Source organism: Microtus oregoni, unplaced genomic scaffold, assembly GCF_018167655.1.
Source record: "Microtus oregoni isolate MIOR12 unplaced genomic scaffold, Mior012 000008F_ref0000371, whole genome shotgun sequence".
Taxonomy (NCBI): Eukaryota; Metazoa; Chordata; class Mammalia; order Rodentia; family Cricetidae; genus Microtus; species Microtus oregoni.
In genome coordinates this window covers 25,213,857-25,233,770 of record NW_024543067.1, presented here as the reverse complement: position 1 = coordinate 25,233,770, position 19,914 = coordinate 25,213,857, and the positions used below count along the sequence as shown (strand labels likewise).

At 39.6% G+C, this 19,914-nt stretch overlaps 1 protein-coding gene across 1 annotated transcript in view; it reads left to right on the top strand.

Moving 5' to 3' along the window:
- Positions 1–19,914, top strand: part of Dync2h1 (dynein cytoplasmic 2 heavy chain 1) — a 225,006-nt gene that overhangs the window by 18,124 nt on the left and 186,968 nt on the right. Inside the window, exons 12-25 of the mRNA XM_041657101.1 lie at positions 438–633; positions 5,632–5,727; positions 6,425–6,577; positions 6,989–7,087; positions 7,980–8,119; positions 8,235–8,463; positions 9,265–9,392; positions 12,398–12,513; positions 13,294–13,421; positions 15,017–15,166; positions 16,040–16,245; positions 17,585–17,740; positions 17,830–17,944; positions 18,701–18,871. Of these exons, the coding sequence (XP_041513035.1) occupies positions 438–633; positions 5,632–5,727; positions 6,425–6,577; positions 6,989–7,087; positions 7,980–8,119; positions 8,235–8,463; positions 9,265–9,392; positions 12,398–12,513; positions 13,294–13,421; positions 15,017–15,166; positions 16,040–16,245; positions 17,585–17,740; positions 17,830–17,944; positions 18,701–18,871 (2,083 nt within the window). The remainder of the gene's footprint in view (positions 1–437; positions 634–5,631; positions 5,728–6,424; positions 6,578–6,988; positions 7,088–7,979; positions 8,120–8,234; positions 8,464–9,264; positions 9,393–12,397; positions 12,514–13,293; positions 13,422–15,016; positions 15,167–16,039; positions 16,246–17,584; positions 17,741–17,829; positions 17,945–18,700; positions 18,872–19,914) is intronic.

Below are 19,914 nucleotides of genomic sequence, written 5' to 3'. Positions count from 1 at the left end.
TCACAAGAGATGATTGATAACAAAACCAGCATACAATTTTCTTTTGAAGAATAAGCAGGAAAAACACAATTGTAAAGCCTTGATTAGAAAGTTTTTTTTTCTTTTTTTGAAATTTAAAATTGATTTGCAGAGGTCTGGAGAGATGGCTCAGTGGTTAAGATCATTGCCTGCTCTTTCAAAGGTCCTGAGTTCAATTCCCGGCAACCACATGGTGGCTCACAACCATCTGTAATGAGGTCTGGTGCCCTCTTCTGGCCTGCAGACATACATACAGACAGAATATTGTATACATAGTAAATAAACAAATATTTAAAAAAATTGATTTGCAGAAAAGTTGAGTGATTTTTTAAATTAGTTTCATTAGACGAAAGAGTAAGAACAACGAGCTTCAAAGATTCCTATTCATCCTTTTTGCCCCGCCCCCCCTTTTTTTGTAGTATTGAGGCTAACAGCCGTATTATGGAGTTGGATCCTAATGATGGGTCATTAAAAGTGCATTATTCTGATCGTTTGGTGGTTCTTCTGCGAGAAGTGCGTCAGCTTTCTGCCCTGGGCTTTGTCATTCCTGCCAAAATACAACAGGTTGCGAACGTTGCCCAGAAATTCTGCAAGCAAGCCATCATTCTTAAGCAGGTATGAGTGACACTTTTGATAATGTTTTTGTTCTTTGTTGATTATGCTAAATTACACCATTAAGGACTTTGTTTTCTGTTTTTAATTCTTTATGCCCTGTAGTAAATTATTAACTTGTAAATTCAGGGTTTGCTAAATGACTAAGTTAAAATCTGCTGTTAATCTCTCTAGGAGTTTTTAAACTTAAAGACAGTATTGCCGTTAATTTTTATTTAAAACTGTTTAGAAAAATGATATATTATTCCTTCTTTCTTTCCATTCTAACCTCTCCACTCTTTTCTTTCTTTTCTTTTTCTCATTACTTGCAAAGGACTTAAAGGAGCTTCTGAGAGTCCTTTACCTATCTTCCTATATTCATGGAGGATTCCTATATTCATGGAGGATTCCATTCCCAGATTAATTGGTCTTGGTTCACTTATCTGTACCATGCTGTTGTTTTTCTGTTTAAAATAAACACTTATTACCTGGTTGTCAACCTCTTGAATAAGGTCAAGGTCAATTTATGGCTTTGGCTTTTTCTGCCTATGCCTATATTCTTTGAAGTGTTCTGAACTATAACAAATACTTGAGAGAACCAATTTAGAAGAGAAAGTATATTGGTTCACAGGTTTGAAAGTTTCAACCCATGATCAGTCCTTTTCTTGCATTTGGGCCTGCGTCAAGACAGCACATGGTAGGAGCATGGCGGGGCTTAGAGCCCCTTGTCATGGCTAGGAAACAGAAAGGAGAGAAGGGGTGGGAGAGGCCCCACAGTTCCTCTTAAGAGCATATATTGCCATTGCTCTAAAGGCCTACTAAACCTCACCTCTTTTTATTATTTTTCATTAATTACTTGAGGCAGGGTCTCACTGTATAGCCCTGGCTTGCTTAGGACTAGCTACATAGACCAGGCTGACTTCATGTTAGCCTGCCTCTGCCTTTCAAGTTAGGCTTAAAGGTGTGGGCCACCACTTCCAGGCCCACTTCTTTAAAAAAAAATAATTTTTATTTATTCCTTGTCAGTTTCATAATGTGTACAATGTGTCTCTCCTGATCATACTGACTCCCAATGTCTTTCCCTTTCCACCCGGATCCTCACACAAACCTTTCTGCCTTCATTCCTGAGTTCTTACTGTGCTGCCCACATGTGCATGGTTGTGGGGCCTTCCACTTATTACAGATGATCCACCAGAGACCACAGCCCTCAAGAATGCCTCTTATTTCCACAGCAGCCCCAACTGCTGGTAGCTTGCCAGCTAGGGTGAGGTCTTGTGAGGTCAGTGTTAGAATATTGTCTTGATGCTCTTGTGACTCCATATGTGCAAGGCCATGCCACGTCCAGGTGACAGCATTTCACAGTCCTCCCCACCTCCTCGCCAGCCCCCAGGTCCCTTTAGTCTTGGGCAAAGTTGATAAAGATCTTTCAGTGAGCTTTGGGCACTGAGTAGTCACTTTTCTCAGCTTTTTGACTTCTCACATCAACTGCTGCCCACTGAAAATAGACGTTTCTCTGACCAAAGGTTGAGAGCTGCACCAATCTGTGGTTATCAAAATAAATATCAGTTGGCAATGTGAGCATTAAATACAGCATCAACTGTAGATTTCCTCTCGGCACTGGAGCCTTCCTGACCATTCAAAGCTTACAGTAGCAGATGGGAACTCCCTTCCATGGAGCAGGCCTTAAGTCCAGTCTGAAAGCAGTTTGCTATCCCTGTAACAGTTGTACCACCATTGCACCAATGGGCATGTCTGCCTGGCAGGTCAGTATTGCCATAGGAAGGGCCCAGTAGTCAGTAACACCTTGTCTTAGTTACACTTCTATAGCTGTGATGAGACACCATGACTAAGGCAACTCTTTCAAGAGAAAGGATTTAATTGGGCGTTTGCTTACAGTTTCAGAGTGTTAGTCCACAATCATGATGGCAGGACGCAGACAAGTGTAGCCCTGGAGTAATAGCTGAAAGCTTTACATATTGACCCACAGGCAGCAGGCAGAGAAAGACTGGGCTTGGTGGGGGCTTTTTGAAACTTCAAAGCCTACCCCAGTGACACACTCCTCCAACAAAGCCACACTACTCTAACAAAGCCATACCTCCTAATCTTTTCAAAGAGTTCATTAGCTGAGGTAAGATTTAAACATACGCGTCTTTGGGGGCATTCTCATTCACACTCATCATGAGTGTCATTTCTCCCCATCCGACCTGCATATCATCTACAGCACTGTGAATCAGGGAGGAGGACTCTTGACTATTTCCAGATTGTTGTCTCTATGTAACGTATTCAGAATGTGTGGTGTGCTCTAGTTAGGGTTGGCAGGCAGCAGTGTTGATAATAGCCTCTTTTTCTTGGAAGCCTTGGGGCCTTCCTGATTAATAACCTGTAGGTAGGCATATTGAGGTTTTCACTTAACCATTAACCATTTCTTCTGTACCGTCAAGCTATGCAGCGTACCATTGTTCTTATTCTTCTTTTAAAAATCATTTTTAATAGCTTACAAAGTAGGGGGTTTCCGTAAGAATTTTTCATACATCCTTAGTTTTGGTTATTCCGTTCCTCACTTCCTTCTCTCCTATTCCTCCACCTGTATCTCTGGTTAAACCTTTAACCCCCAATATTCTCTCCTTTGCTACTCTCCCCTTCCCTCAATAAACCTCCTACCTTCATCTCAGTCTTCCTGGCTTCCTGGCCTCTGCATACTTCTAAGTTAAACACACAGATCTAAATTTGGAAGCCAGGATCAGCATATGAGAGAGAACATGTGGTGTTTGCTTTTCTGGACCTGAGTTATCTCACTAATGTGATATTTTCCAGTCCCATCTGTTTCCTGCACTTTTTATCTATCTATCTATCTATCTATCTATCTATCATCTATCTATCTATCTTATAAAAGCTGTGTATACAGACCACATTTTCATTACCCATTCATGAGTTGATGGAGAGCTGGGCGGATTCCGTTTCTAGCTGCTGCGAGTAAAATAGCAGTGAGCAGACAGTGTTTCTGTGCTAAGGTGTGGAGTCTTGAGTATATGCACGGAGGTGCTGCATCTGGGGAATGTGCTACTTCTGTTCCAGCTTTTTGAGGAACTTTGATACTGTGACATGCCTCCTCTAAGCAAAAGCATGAAAGGTGTCCAGGAGAGAATTGCGTGCTGAGGTTGGTAAGCTGCGTGCTGAGGTTGGTAAGCTGTGTGCTGAGGATGAGCCTTCTGTGTAGGCGTGTCCTAGTTTTGCTGTCACTCAGGAACCTGCAAGTTATACATGCTGCATGTACTTCAGATGTAGATGATAGTGAATTGCAGCGTTCAGGCTCTTTCCATCCACTGTGGGTGTACAAATATCTGCACAGAGGATCAAGGACGGACAACTGCTTCAATGAATCCTCCATTTTCTCACTGTAAAGGGAAGCATATGTGTGATGCCCTTCCCATTGTCACATCGCCAGTAACTTGAGAAGCTGAATTTGAAGCAGGGAGACTGGTTAGTTTGCAGACTGTTTCCCTGATCTGGCCAGGGAATGCATCAGTGCATGCATGAGATGAGAGGAGAGACTTAGGGAATGTGGTTGGACTGAAGATGTGTTGTGAAAGCAGAGGCTTTTGCCAGTGTGAAATTTGAGAGAAAATATCAAGTCAAGTTTTGGGCTGAACGGTGTACAGTTAGTTGTGTTATATTTCACAAAGGCTTGAGTGTACAGATAGTTGTGTTATATTCTACAAGACATGAGTGTACAGATAGGTGTGTTATATTCTACAGGGCTTGAGTGTACAGATAGTTGTGTTATATTCTACAGGGCTTGAGTGTACAGATAGTTGTGTTATATTCTACAGGGCTTGAGTATACAGATAGTTGTGTTATATTCTACAAGACATGAGTGTACAGATAGATGTGTTATATTTCACAAAGGCTTGAGTGTACAGATAGTTGTGTTATATTCTACAAGACATGAGTGTACAGATAGATGTGTTATATTTCACAAAGGCTTGAGTGTACAGATAGTTGTGTTATATTCTACAAGACATGAGTGTACAGATAGATGTGTTATATTTCACAAAGGCTTGAGTGTACAGATAGTTGTGTTATATTCTACAAGACATGAGTGTACAGATAGGTGTGTTATATTTCACAAAGGCTTGAGTGTACAGATAGTTGTGTTATATTCTACAAGACATGAGTGTACAGATAGGTGTGTTATATTTCACAGAGGCTTGAGTATACAGATAGGTGTGTTATATTCTACAAGACATGAGTGTACAGATAGGTGTGTTATATTTCACAGAGGCTTGAGTGTACAGATAGTTGTGTTATATTCTACAGGGCTTGAGTGTACAGATAGTTGTGTTATATTCTACAGGGCTTGAGTGTACAGATTGGTGTGTTATATTCTACAAGACATGAGTGTACAGATAGATGTGTTATATTTCACAAAGGCTTGAGTGTACAGATAGTTGTGTTATATTTCACAGAGGTTTGAGTATACAGATAGTTGTGTTATATTCTACAGGGCTTGAGTATACAGATAGTTGTGTTATATTCTACAGGGCTTGAGTGTACAGATAGTTGTGTTATATTCTACAGGGCTTGAGTGTACAGATAGTTGTGTTATATTCTACAGGGCTTGAGTGTACAGATAGTTGTGTTATATTCTACAGGGCTTGAGTGTACAGATAGTTGTGTTGACTTCTACAGTCTCTTGAGTGCTTTTGAGAATATGCAGGGGATGGAAATTCAGTCTTTCTTCACTGAGTCTTTCCTTTCTTCCCAATGTGGTGGACTTGATTTCAGAGACTAAAATTTATTGTCTGTTTAACCACTGTTAGGACATGACTTAATAAATTGTAGGAAATCAATGTATTTGTGTTTATTAGGCATATTGATTCATAAATTCTGATCTGGAGATGAAAAACTATTTCTGTGTAGTTTTACAGTTGAGAAAAATATTACTATCAAACAAAAATAAAGGAAATGTGCTAAAAACAAAATTTGTTATTTCTTGCTGCTAATTGTTCTTGTATTTTGTAGGTGGCTCATTTTTACAATTCCATTGATCAACAGATGATTCAAAGTCAGAGGCCCATGATGCTGCAGTCTGCATTAGCATTTGAACAGATAATTAAGGTAAGGTCCCTTGCCTTATGATGTAGTTGGATAGGTTCTTTTTCAGTTCTCGGTCCACCACCAGTCACTGGGCAAGCTTGAGCGCATTCTGTCTCCAAGGATTTTCTTAGTGAGGAATTCCCCACTGTAGATTTAAGGAATTACAATGCTTCACTTACTTGGGTATTGGTTTTGATGAGCTACATTAATATATATAATATACAACTTACACACTGTTGTATTCTTTTCCACTAAGTTTGAGATTCTGGTGTACAGAATTCTTGACTTTCTTTTTCTTTTTTTTTTTTAATTATCTCCAGATTTTGTAACTTAAGACTTGTTTACGTTCTTTTTAATTTAAATATCCGTATAGCCGGGCGATGGTGGCGCACGCCTTTAATCCCAGCACTCGGGAGGCAGAGGCAGGCGGATCTCTGTGAGTTCGAGACCAGTCTGGTCTACAGAGCTAGTTCCAGGACAGGCTCCAAAGCTACAGAGAAACCCTGTCTTGAAAAACCAAAATAAAATAAATAAATTTCTGTATAGGAAATTGGAAAAAATTTTAAACTACATGGTATTCTGTGACAGCAAACATTTTGAAATTTATACTTTTAATCTTCATAGAGTTCAGTGTTAAGAATAATTGGGCTTATAACATAAAATTAAACCTTTTTGGAAAAAGAAATGTATTTGAATGCTATTGCTTGTTGTGTTGAAGAATTCAAAAGCAGGAAGTGGAGGCAAATCACAGATTACTTGGGACAACCCTAAAGAATTAGAAGGCTATATCCAGAAACTCCAAAATGCTGCTGAGAGACTTGCCACGGAAAACAGAAAGCTGAGAAAGTGGCACACTACATTTTGTGAGAAGGTATGTTTTATTTATAGAATTTATCATACTATGAATAGAACTGAATAAAAATAATTTGTATATAACTACATTTTTCTTTTGAAGTAATTTGAGATCTAAAGCTGTACCAATAGTTTGTTTCCCTTTATCTGACTTCTGCTGTTAACTGCAAACCTAGCAGAGTACAGCTATCAGTACCAGGAAGTCAGCCTTTGGGACTTGTACATTTTCCAGCACATTCTATGTCCTGGCTGAGCACAGATCCCTGCTTTCCACTTTGCCCCTAGTAACTGAGTGTGCATGGTGCTTTCCTCATGAGCCTGCAGTAGTGGTGGAAACAGGCCCAAAGGGATGTTTTGCCCTTCTCAGTGAGTAGTACATCATCACTTGATTAAGATGGCTGAGTCACTGAGAGTTTTGTCTTCCTAACAGGTAGTCATTCTTATGAATATTGATCTGCTTCGGCAGCAGCAGCGTTGGAAGGATGGGCTGCAGGAACTGAGGACTGGCTTAGCAAGTGTGGCAGCACAGGTGCGTGGCTTGTTCTTTGCAGTTCTGTCTTTGGGAGTCTGGATGCATGGCTCGGTGCCAGTTGCACACAGAGTTATAGAACTCTCCTGGTAGCTCTAGCAAATACAGAATTCTACAACTGACAAATGCTCTAAATCACAGTGAATTTGTGCTAACACTGTGAAGGGAAGCTTCTGTGTGCCTCATGGATGCTAAGTCCAATCTAGTATGCCTTTCTCCTGACTTGGTGCTTACAAATTTGCTGTTTGTTGTTCTTTTTCTAGAGACTAACACTTGCAGAATATGTTAGGTTCAAAATGCAGTCTATGTGATGTAACTGTCAGGGTTCATTTTCTTCTTAGAGCACGTTTTCATGTAGCTAGGCTCTGAGCGGGACATGAGTGAGTCAGCTGTTGTAGATATTTTCTAGTTCTCAGAATTGGAAGAAAAAGCCCAAAGTTCCAGAATAAACGTCTTTAGGCTTTATGAAAGCAAACAGCAATATCAAACAAAAGCCAACTATTTGAGCAGTCTACTTTAAATTTCTTAATTTTAAAATATTCAGTGAATTATTATGGCTAGGAAATGAAGTGTGATACTTTTTTGAAAACTTTGAAAAAAATATAGAAGAATTTACAAAGTAGAGTACTTGTAAAACCAGCTTCAAAGAAAAACATAATGTTGGCTTGAGTTTTTAATTTTAATGAATCTCTTGTATAATATTTATACTGTGAGGTTTTTGTGTTGAATATTTCATAAGCCATCTTACTAAAAGTGGCAATTAGAGTTGCATATTTTAAAATATTTAAAGTTGAGTTTTAATCTGTCAAATGTACTTTATGTAGCTTGAAAATCATAAGTTAAAAAAAAAATTGTACCGGTTTTCAAATTGAAAAGGTGAATGACATTTCAGGGGTTCCAAGCCAGCGACATGCAGGCGTGGCGGCAACACTGGAACCACCAGCTCTACAAGGCTCTGGAGCACCAGTACCAGATGGGCCTGGAGGCGCTGAACGAGAACCTGCCCGAGATCAATGTAGACTTGACCTACAAGTGAGATGCTTTGCAGTCCTCATTTATTTTGCAAGTTAAATCTTTGTATTAATTTATATTTTAAGTTATATAATTTTTAAAGGATTTAGAATGTTATTCGTACTGTTTTTTTCAGACAGGGAAGGTTACAATTTAGGCCTCCTTTTGAAGAAATCCGGGCTAAATATTACAGAGAAATGAAGAGGTTCATCGGCATTCCCAATCAGTTTAAGGGAGTGGGCGAGATTGGAGATGAGTCAATATTTTCTGTTATGATTGATAGAAATGCAAGTGGATTTCTGACTATTTATGGCAAAGCAGAAGATCTATTTAGAAGGCTGTCAGCTGTGTTACATCAGCATAAGGTACAGAGCATGTGAATTTCTATCCCTTGTCAGAAATGTTACTGATTTAGTAAGCCTACAGATTAATATTTCCTCCATGGTGAAATGAACTTGAATGTGTAACCCGGGGAGGTGGATTTATGGACCCTCAGCCTAGGTTTATGCTACAAAGGGAAAGGAGTGATGGCAGTTTTTTTTTTTTTTTTTTTTTTACCAAGTTTGGGAAACTAGCTTTGTTTTCTTTTAAATCAGCTCTGTGTGTGATTGACATTTGTATCAATTTTAATTCTGAAGACAATATATTTTGAGCAAGAGTGCTCAAATGCTAGTTTAATTCCAGAGATTACGGATGTACGTTCTGAGAAAGCTGTCACTAGGCAGTTTTGTAGGTGTGCTTGCACGAGCCTAGGTGATATACATCTGGCCTGTATAGTGTAGATGCTACAGTGTGTCCCCTGTTCCCGTGTAAAGTGTCGCTCTGACGTGATGGTTAATGTGACTGTTTCTCAGTACATGTGTGATACTCAGCAACTCGGGAATATGAACTCACAGTGCTCATTTGTTCTGGACAAGAGTCGTGGTCAGAGACTTGGCCAGTTCCTCGGCTGCGCTTGCACTGTAAATGCCTGCATGCTAGATTTCTAGGCTCACACTTGTAGATCTGTAAGTTGTACTTTGTAGGAGTGATTTTGGACTTGGATTATATATATTAATCTGAGAAGAGATTCTAAAACAGTTTATTTTCCTCACTTTGTTGGTCCTACTCTTTCAGTATGAGCGTATGGGTTCCCTTTGATTAATACAGTTTCCTTCTTTAAGTAGGAATGGGTTGTAATTGGACAAGTTGACATGGAAGCTCTGGTGGAAAAGCACCTTTTGACTGTGCATGATTGGGAGAGGAATTTTAAAGCACTGAAGATAAAAGGGAAGGAAGTTGAGCGGCTCCCCAGGTATGAGAAGCTGAGATGCTTCTGCGGCACTAGTTGTGATGTGGCCCTGCTGGGAATGTGGGCGCCTATCTCTGAGGGGGATTTCCTCAGGATTAGTCCAGCTTTGTGAGACTGTATGCCTTTGCTACCTGAAATTGTACCTGCTGAAGCTGCTTGGACAGTGAATTCCATGTCACGTAGGAAATATAGCATCCAGAACTCTTATTAACTTACTTTTCCTTTTAGTAAACGTTTGGTGAGTACCGATACCACAAAGAACTTTACATAAATACGGGCAAGAAGAAGAGATTCCCGAGCTCACGGTGCTTACTTTGGTAGTGCACAGCGTATGTTTGATGAAGAGGTCATGTACATTGAGGGCTTAGTGAATTTGTTCTGGAGTTAGGTGGCTCAACAGTTGCATGACTTTGACATGAATTCAAATATGAATCTCAGTTTCTTCTACTTTTAAAAATACTTGCAAGGAAAGTAATACTTTTAAGGATTATATACAGTAATTTGCATAGATGTTACTGGCACAGATTATATTTTCAAATGTTCTTAATAGATTTTAACTGTTAGTACTGAATGGAATATATTCTGTGTTAGATATTGAACTAATTATAGGGACTCAGAAGGTATTCACCCCCTGTCCCGATTTGGTACAAAGTTAGGGAAGTTTCGTTAGGATATTAGCAAGCCTGAGATTTTGAGATATAGAAATAGTTACCTATCACATCTGTCTACCTGCTTACTTATCTATTTATCTTTATGATACAGAGGACTGAACCCAGCACCTTGTCTATGCTAGGCAATTGCTCTATCCCTGAACTACACCCCACGTTCGCATTAAATTGTCCAACCTATCTTGGAAGTTAGCAGTCTTCCTGCCTTGTGCTCTTGAGTACTGGAGACTATAAGCATGTGTCACCAATACCATTATTTAATATACTTAGCTTGTTTCTATGTTTTTACAGCTAATACCTTGATAATGCATTGGTATATGGCTTAAACATTTCCTTTGGATTGGGTGTGGTCATATATCTATAATTGGAAAGGGGAGGTGAAGGAGGATAAAGACTTCAAGGCTGTTTTAGCTACTGAGGGAATTCAAAGCTAGCCTGGCTATGTGAAGCTGAAAAGAAAAGAATATTTTTATTTTTTAATTTTTTTTTAATTTTTGAGGTTATAATTACATCATTCTCCCCCTCCAGTTTTCCCATATACCCCTTGTTGCTCTCTTTGAAATTCATGGCCTCCTTTTTTTCTTGAATTGTGATTGGTTTGTGTGTATATTCCTAATATGTGAGTACAACCATCTCAATCATATAATATTACTTGTGTGTCTGTTTTCAGTGCCGACCATTTGGTATTAGATAACAACTGGTGCGCTCTTTTCTGGGAAGACTGTTTCTCTTGCTCCCCAGGTTCCTTAGTTGCCTGTAGTTCTTTGTGTAGGATTGAAGCCTTGTGTGCTTTCCCTGTCCGCTTTGGCATGTCTATTGCTATTGTTCTTATTCAGCTCAAATTTGGGCAGCCATCTTGGTGAGACTTAGCTTCTGACATTGCTAGGAGATGCAGACTCAGAAGAACTCCTGACTCTCTGGCTCTTACAGTCTCCCCCACTCCCCCTCTTCCTCAACAACCCCTGAGCTTAGGTGTGGTAGTGTGTTGTAGATGCATCCGTTGGGACTGAGTTCCACAGCTCTGTGTTTTGATTGGTTATGTGTAGTTGTCTTCTTCTGTTGCAAAGGGAAGGGTTCCTTGATGAGATGTGAGGATTACATTTATCTGTGGGTGTAAGGACAAATGTTTAGAATGTAGCTAGGGATTACGCTGACTTAGTAAAGCGGCAGTTGAGTGTTCTCTTCCAGGATCCGTGTTAGGAGAAATTCTAAAGGTAGGCCATGGTGACACATGCTCCTAATCACAGCACTGGAGGGAGAGATGTGAGTACTCCTTGTCTCAAGTCAAACAAGCAAACAAAAAGACTCACATTCTGAATGGAGAGTTCTTGAGACAAATATATCTTTCCTAAAATTATGACTGAAATGCTCTTCATAAGATTTTTTTTTTCTTTTTTTTTGAGATGGCATAGCCCAGGCTGGCCTTGAACTCTGTTTGTAGCAAGGATGACGGCAGACTTGTAGTCCTCTCCCTCCACTCTCTAAGTGCTGGTACAGGAGTGTCACTGCGCCAGCTTCCTTTGAATCATAATACTCTCACCAACTTTCCTAAAAGTTTTCTTTGTCTACAAATTGAAGACAAAAATTGAATTTAAAATTAATTTTAAATTAACTGTTTTTTCCCTTTTTGTCAATTTTGTAAAAATTGTAAAACAGCTTTGTTAGCTTTATTTTTTTAATAATCTGTATTCATTCATATTCTATTTTTTACTCTTATTTATATGTTGGCTATAAAATAATTACTTTATAAATATAAAACAAATATATACTGAAACAATTAGAACTTGTAAATATTTAAATATATTCTATTGCTGGTATTTAACCATTTATAATTTTTAAAAATGGATATATTTCATGATTGAAAATTAGTACTTTAAGCCTGGTTCTGTGACATATGCATATATCCCCAGCACTCAGCAGTCTGAGGCAGGAGGTTTGTGAGTTTGAGGTCAGACTGGGAGATCTTGTCAAGCAAACAAGCAAAAAATTCAGTGAATAGCCGGGCGATGGTGGCGCACGCCTTTAATCCCAGCACTCGGGAGGCAGAGGCAGGAGAATCTCTGTGAGTTCGAGACCAGCCTGGTCTACAGAGCTAGTTCCAGGACAGGCTCCAAAGCCACAGAGAAACCCTGTCTCGAAAAAAACCAAAAAAAAAAAAAATTCAGTGAATGAAACTGGTAAACAAAGAACATTGGTGCTAAGTGGATTTACTGACTAGGAACCTAGGTTATGTAGAGAAGGACGTATTGAATTAAATCTGTTATGTCATGCTCTGATGGTTTTGTTGAAGTGTGCGCTAACTCCTGATAACCCAAGGACCCCGTGTCTGTTGGCCCCCAGTGCTGTCAAGGTGGACTGTCTCAGCATCAACTGCAGCCCTGTGAAGACTGTGATCGATGACCTCATCCAGAAGCTATTCGATCTGCTGGTCCTTTCTCTGAAGAAGTCCATCCAGAGTAAAGCCCTGTGCATCACTTTGTGTGTTTAGAGCCCGTAGTTTCTATAGTTACAATATAGGACTCTCAATTACTGGTTAAAACTGAGCTAGGATGTCTTCTTAAATAAAATTTCCTCAAAATGATAATTTTAAGAAAGTAGGAAAATTCTCATTTGTCTTTTAAACGTATAAAAATCTCAGACAGTTTTATTAGTGGAAGTCTAGATAGTACTAATTTGTATGTAGTTGAGAATGATTATATTTCCGACATAATATTTGTTCTTATTTCTCTAAATGGTAACTTGAGGCATTTTAGCATTATTTAGAAGACTGGAATTGTTTCAGATTGTTAGTAAATATAACTAGGAAGGAATACATTTTAGGTTTGTTTTTGTCAAAATTTTCATTAATTTCTTTTTAGATGTATATAGTGCTTTACCTGTATGTGTGCCCCATTTGTGCCTGTTGCCCATGGAGACCAGGAACTGGAGTATGAATGGTTGTGAGCCTCCATGTGGGTGCTAGGAGCTGAACCTTGCTTCTCTGCAAGAGCATCCAGTGCTCGTAACTGCTGAGCCCCTCTCTTGCCCCCTCTTAGAAAGTTGAGATGTGCTGTGAACAACTTCCCTCTCATGGGGAGTTGTCTCAGTCTTCATTTCAAGCTGTTGCCATGGAAGTGCGTGATAACTGAGACTGTGGCATACTATATGTAGTGGCTGCTTTGGGGCCCTTGATTTAGCAGTCATGTAACCAGAACTGAGCATTTTGTTTGGTAACAATGATGTGTCATCACTTTCAGCGCATATATATGAAATCGATACTTTCATCACTGAGGCTATGAAGATCTTAACAATAATACCTCAGTCTGTGGAAGAAATAGGGGATACAAATTTACAGTATAGTAACCTGCAGGATCGGAGGCCAGAGGTGAGAATAAAAAGCAATTATTGTCATCATTACTTTATAGAGATGTGTAAACTAGGTATTTTATGTGGTAGTTAGACCTGTGTAATCTCAGCATGGCAAAGAGGTCTGTGTGATGTCATCTAACTGGGCAGCTCGGGGTTGGACTAGTGGGGAAATGACGTAGTATCAGTCGCCTTTGCAATAATCCCAGAGGTTTTACAGCCTTGTTGTGATCTCATGGATTAGAATAATAGTAGAGTAAGCAATCTTGTCTTCAGAATTGGAATCTTATTGTGCAGACTATGATGCTAGAACAGAGATTGAAGAGACACACAAGAGAGAGTCACAGTTAAAGATGGGAGGTGAGATTGGTAAAAGCAGAATCCAGAAGGAGCAAGGCAGCATTTGCAGGGCATTTCAATGATTAAAGTTTTGTTCAGAACAAGAAGGAAGATGACTCTGAATTGTTTAGAAACTTGGGAAAAGGTGAAGAGGTCACCTTGGTGAATGCTGTCAGTCTTTCTTCAGTATACTGTACCTTATTTCCCGTGTCCACGCAGCCACTAGTACGCAGGCCTTTGTCCTGTCTAGTCCTGGGCTCTGATCGTGAAGGACATTGAACTTGGCCAAGGGCTTCTTTTACTTTTACCTCTGTGGAAATGATCGTATTGTTTCTGTTCCTGAGTCTATTTATGTGCTTGCTTGGCTGATCTTGGTTGTCAGCGTGCCACACTTGGGAGGAGAAAACCTCAAGAACCACTTCCATAAGATTGTCCCATGGACTTATGGGTCATTGTCCTGATTCCTAATTGAGCAGGAAGGCCCAGCCCATTGTGGAAGGTACATCCCTAGGCAGGGGCCTGGGCAGTTTTGGACAAGAGAGTCAGTAAGCAGCCTTCTCTGTGGGCTTGGCTTAGATTTCTGCCTTAAGTGCCCGGCTTGACTTCCCTAGGCGATGGGCTGTCTATGGAAATGTTAGATGGAATAAACTCTTCCTCCCCGAGTTGTTTTGGTCATCGTGTTTAGCCACAGCAAGAGAAAGCAAACAAAGACAACACTGTATGACCTTTACAGGTTCGCATTTGCTAAACCGTCTGCAACTTTGGAGTGAAACCTAGCTTAATTATGGGGTGTAATTAACAGTAATGCTCTTGAATTCAGTTGGCAAGTATTTTCCTGAGAATTTTTATGTCTATGTTCATAAAATTAGTCTGTATGTTTCTATTTCTCTTATGTGTTTATCTGGTTTTAGTCACAGGCAAACCTGTAGTTATTTATTTGTTTGTTTGTTTATTAGGTATAGATAGTTTCTTATTGTCCACAGTAGACTTGAGTTCATTATGTAGTGGAGTATATGACCTTGAATTTCTGCTTCTTTCGTCTTTGCCTCCCAATTATTATTTTTCATTTTTTTTTGACTTCTGGCATTATAGTGTGTTTGTTAACTTAGTAATAAGCATCAGAATCCTTATAGCTGGGACTTTAACAAATTATTTAAAAGCAAAAACCTTTTAAAATTTTATTTCATTTTAAAATAAAAAATCGTGAAATAAGAATCAAAGTAATGAAATCTTGAGGGACTGATAAAATGATCCATTGCTTCTCTTGACCCTCAGATTTTGCCCTTGTTTCAAGAAGCTGAAGACAAAAACAGGCTTTTGCGAACTGTGGCAGGCGGCGGGGTGGAAACAGTTAGCAGTCTGAGAGCCAAGTGGGACAAATTCGAGCTGATGATGGAAAGCCACCAACTTATGATTAAAGATCAGGTGAGAGCGGCTGTTCTCAGAGTGTGCCTGCATATATTGGGTGTCATCTGGCTTCAGGAGTTCAGTGCTGCTGCTGGGACTGACCTCCATCAGTTCTTATTATAATGTTTCCAAGATTTCTCTAAATGACAATTTCACAGGAGTGTCTTTTTGGTAGCATTTCTCTACAAGCTAAAATGATGCCTCTTTGTCTGGTCTTTTGTCCGAGGCCCACACTAGCTGAATTAAATTTCGGCCATCTCCCCGTGTTGTCTAGGGTGTTTTACTGTCCACTTGCTCTTTAGTGGGAAGAGGAAGGAGGAGACAGCGCCATCTGAATTGTAGGCACAGCTGAGACTGCACACACCTGTCTGCTCCATATCTTGTTGGCTGAGTAGTCTTCGCTCACAGCTGCAGACGACCGAGAAACAGCCTCTGTAGTTAAGAGTGTGCACACAGGCAGAACAGCAGCTTGTGTGTGTCTGTGTGCCTGGTGCTCCTGGAGGGCCAAAGAGGATGCTTGATCCACCAGAACTGAAGTTACAGATGATTGTGAGCCACCGTGTGAGTGTAGGGAATCCCAGGTTCTCAGGAAGAGCAGCCATCCCTCCAGCCAATCCTGAACTGTTTTTAATATGCGGTCACTTTTTTTGATAATTGTAGGCATACTGTGAACTCCTAGAATTGTTTAGTGTTTATAGTTGACACTTATTTATCATTACTGTAAATTTATATTCTGATTTTTGTACTAGATTATTTTATTATATTGGACTTGACAAGATAAAAAATACAATCATTCAGTGTTGACATTTCTCTAAGTTTTAAAAAAATGCTGAAAGTGAAATGTGGAAACTGAGGTATTCTTCTGTACTGAGTCCTTGGATCTGCTTCCAGATTGAGGTCATGAAAGGAAATGTGAAGTCCCGCCTGCAGACCTACCACCTAGAGCTGGAGAAGTTCCGAGCGCGCTGGGACCAGCTGAAACCTGGGGATGAGCTCATTGAAGCCGGCAGGCCCAACACCCTGGGGCAGAGCGCGAAAGCCATAAAGGAGAAAAAGCTGGAGTTTGATGATCTCGAAGCCATAAGAAAAAAGCTAGTGTAAGTTATTTTTATTTCGTTTTGTTTGTAATTCATGATGCTTATTTTGAAAAAACATTTTATGCCTTTGTACTTGGCTTCCTAGCTGTAATTATAGCTCTTTAGTACCTTTCTTCATAAATTTCAGAAAGTTTAAGACTACAAACAACCTGTTAAACCATTGCATTCTTAGAAGCTATGATTGAACTGTATAAAGAATTAAGATAAATTCAAAAAAGGACTTGTGAGAGGTTAGAACATTAAATTAGCTTACATATTAAATTCAGAGGCTCTAATATTGTTTTGATACCATTCTATTTAAAAATGGAATATTTAATTTTAAGAATACTGCTAATGCCTCTTTCCAAAATGAACCTGGGTGTTGGGGAGAGGAGCCCTTTTACAAGCATGGGGATTGAATCTTCAACCTCCTACAGAGTTGGGCATGGCCTGTGTAGCTCTAGCTCCAGTGCTCGAAGCACAGACAGCGATCATGCTTGGGCTGACTGACTGGCCAGCAGCTTATCCATGAGACACTGGGAGTCCAGGTTCAGTGAGAGAACATTTCTCAGAAGAACAGAGATGGTAGGAGAGGATGTCTGACATACCACTCTGGTACACACACACACACACACACACACACACGAACAGAGATGGTAGGAGAGGATGTCTGACATACCACTCTGGTCCACATACACATACACATACACACACACACACACACACACACACACACACACGAACAGAGATGGTAGGAGAGGATTTCTGACATACCACTCTGGTCCACACACACATACACACACACACACACACACACACACACACACACACACGAACAGAGATGGTAGGAGAGGATTTCTGACATACCACTCTGGTCCACACACACATACACACACACACACGCACGCACGCATGCACGCACTCCAGTCAAATAATTCATAAGACAAGTAGGAAATACGTTGCTGACTCATCTTAACGGTCACAGCAAGTGCTGATTTGTGCATATGCCTATGTTGGTGAATGCAGCCCTGGGATGAGTGAGTAGACTTTAATCACACATGGTAGTATACTTAGTAGATTAAGGGGGTTCTTATATTCAACTGAGAAGATATTTTATAAGGTGAGTCTATAAATATATAAAGCAAACATTTACGTACAATTATAAACATAAAAAATCTCCACATGTATTCTTTTTACACGATAGCTTTGACAAAGGACCCCATAGTATGAGTGAAATGAAATTCTCATGTGAAGTAGGCACTTGTCCTTGTGTATTTCAACCGCAGAATGTGGCTAAGTAAATTACTATCTGACAGGTTTTTTTTGTATAAATTCAGTATTTTGATATTTATTTCTATAGTGATGACTGCCATCATTTTGGACTAGAGGAGCCCAACTTCTCTCTGGCGTATAGCATCTCTAAGGATATTGAGAGCTGTGCACAAATCTGGGCTCTTTATGAGGAGTTCCAGCAAGGTCTCCAGGAAATGGCCAATGAAGATTGGATTTCTTACCGGTTTGATTCCTAAGTAATATTTATGTTCTTATAATTTGCTCATTTTTGGAGGAAGTGTGAATTTTAGTATGTTTCGTGCTCTTTTACAGGACTAAGACCTATCTATTTGAGGAATTTTTAATGAACTGGCATGACAGATTGAGGAAAGTTGCAGAACATTCAGTCATGACAGTAAAATTGCAGTCAGAAGTTGACAGATATAAAGTAAGATTGTTTTCTTTACTTAATACTTGAAAATGATATTTGGAGCCATTGTTTATCTTTTTATTATTTACTGTTTGAACCATAATTTATTTTTCAATTAAATTTTCCATTATATGAACAAAGGGAAAAATACATAAATTATAAAAATTATAGATATAGTTCTGCTATTAGCTGGAAAGCACTGTAACTATGGAATATTATTTATTTATTTATTTGTTTGTTTATTTATTTATTTAAAGAGATAGGGTTTCTCTGTGTAGTCCTAGTTGTCCTGGAACTTATTCTGTAGACCAGACTGGCTTCAAACTTGGAGATCAGCCTGCCTCTGTGTGCTAAGTGCTGGAATTAAAGGTGTGTGACACCACCGCCCAGCTGTTTTTTGTTTTTGCATCAATAGGAATTATACATAGGGCTTTTTTGCAGTAGTGGGGATTAAGGCTAGGGTCAAACAAATGCTGTACCAACTGAGCTATATCCCTGTAGGATTTGTATTTGCTCTTAGAGTGTTTATGTGTCTCAGAAAGCAGGGGTATATTCTCTCATGTTTTAAAATTTATTAAACTACAGATATAATGTGCATTTGTTTACAGTAGTGTTTAATAGCAAACTTTATATAATTTCTATTTAAGATTTTGATTGCAAGATTATTAAATAATTATTAAAATTACTTATGAAATTGCATTAATATGTGTGAATAACTTTGTGGATTTTGCACATGAGCATAGGTATAAGTCTTCTCTTTCTCTTTTCTGATAGATTATAATTCCTATCTTGAAATATGTGAGAGGGGAGCACCTTTCTCCAGACCACTGGCTTGACCTTTTCCGTCTGCTTGGCCTTCCTCGAGGGACCAGTCTGGAGAAATTACTGTTTGGTGACCTGCTCCGAGTTGCTGATACAATTGTGGAGAAAGCCTCAGACCTTAAAGTGAGGCTTGGACTCTGCTAGTTCTTTTTATTTAGCATCTGTTCTTCCTACAAAGCAGTAACTGTGTGTGTTTGTCCATTATTCATGGTTGGTAGTGTATTGTACTGTTGGGATCTGCTAGATGAGGTTATAGAAACCCTAGTAGTGGCCCCTGCTTGCAGAAGGGAAAATGTGTACTATTAATACTTTGTTAGTGAAAGAAGTCAGCCGCATGAAAAATGCTAGCAGAGAAGAGTCATTTGACATTCAGTGTGCTCACGTCACATGACGTACTGTGGGCAGAAGCTAGGGACCAGGAGGCCCTGCAGGTTAACTAGTAACCGGCTGGTTACCAACCTGGCAGGAAAATGTCTCAAGGAAAACTAGACTGCACTTGTTGGGAAATATTCTGTCACACTGTGAACCCTGAGTTTGCATTTGCATTAATTAAATAAAATTAACCTTGGGTCAGGAGGGTGACTTAGCACCTAGTGGACAGAAAGTAATCATAGAGCTTCAGAGGGCATCTGGGAGAGATAGAGAGACACACTGGAGGGAGGGGTTTTGAGTTGTTTTGGTGGAGCAGAAGGGCGTGTGTGTGTGTGTGTGTGTGTGTGTGTGTGTGTGTTTTGGGAGATGCCAGCAAGGAGAGAAGATTAGTTAGTTGCTACTCAGTCTCTCTGAGCTCACAGGTTTTCACCCCAACCTTTGAATCTTGAGTCTTATTTATAAATAGAATGGTAGAGATTTAGTTAAAACTATGCCTGCAGGTACGGAATTTCCACCAGTTTGTGGCCTGAGCAGCCAGGCTGCTGCAGGAGAAGCAGGCTCGTAAATAGAGTTGCAATTGCTGTCTGGGATAGCAGTAGATTAGGGTGCAGTCCCTGTGCCTAAGATAAACGACACAAAGATCATCAGGAGCTGTATGCTGTGTTTTGTCCACTAGTGATAAAATAGGGTGATTTGATGCTTTATTATTTTATCTCCTATAAAAATGTAAGTCTTTATCTTTGTTACTAATCCTAGATCATGCCGTTAATCTGTGAGGTTGTGACAAGATTCCT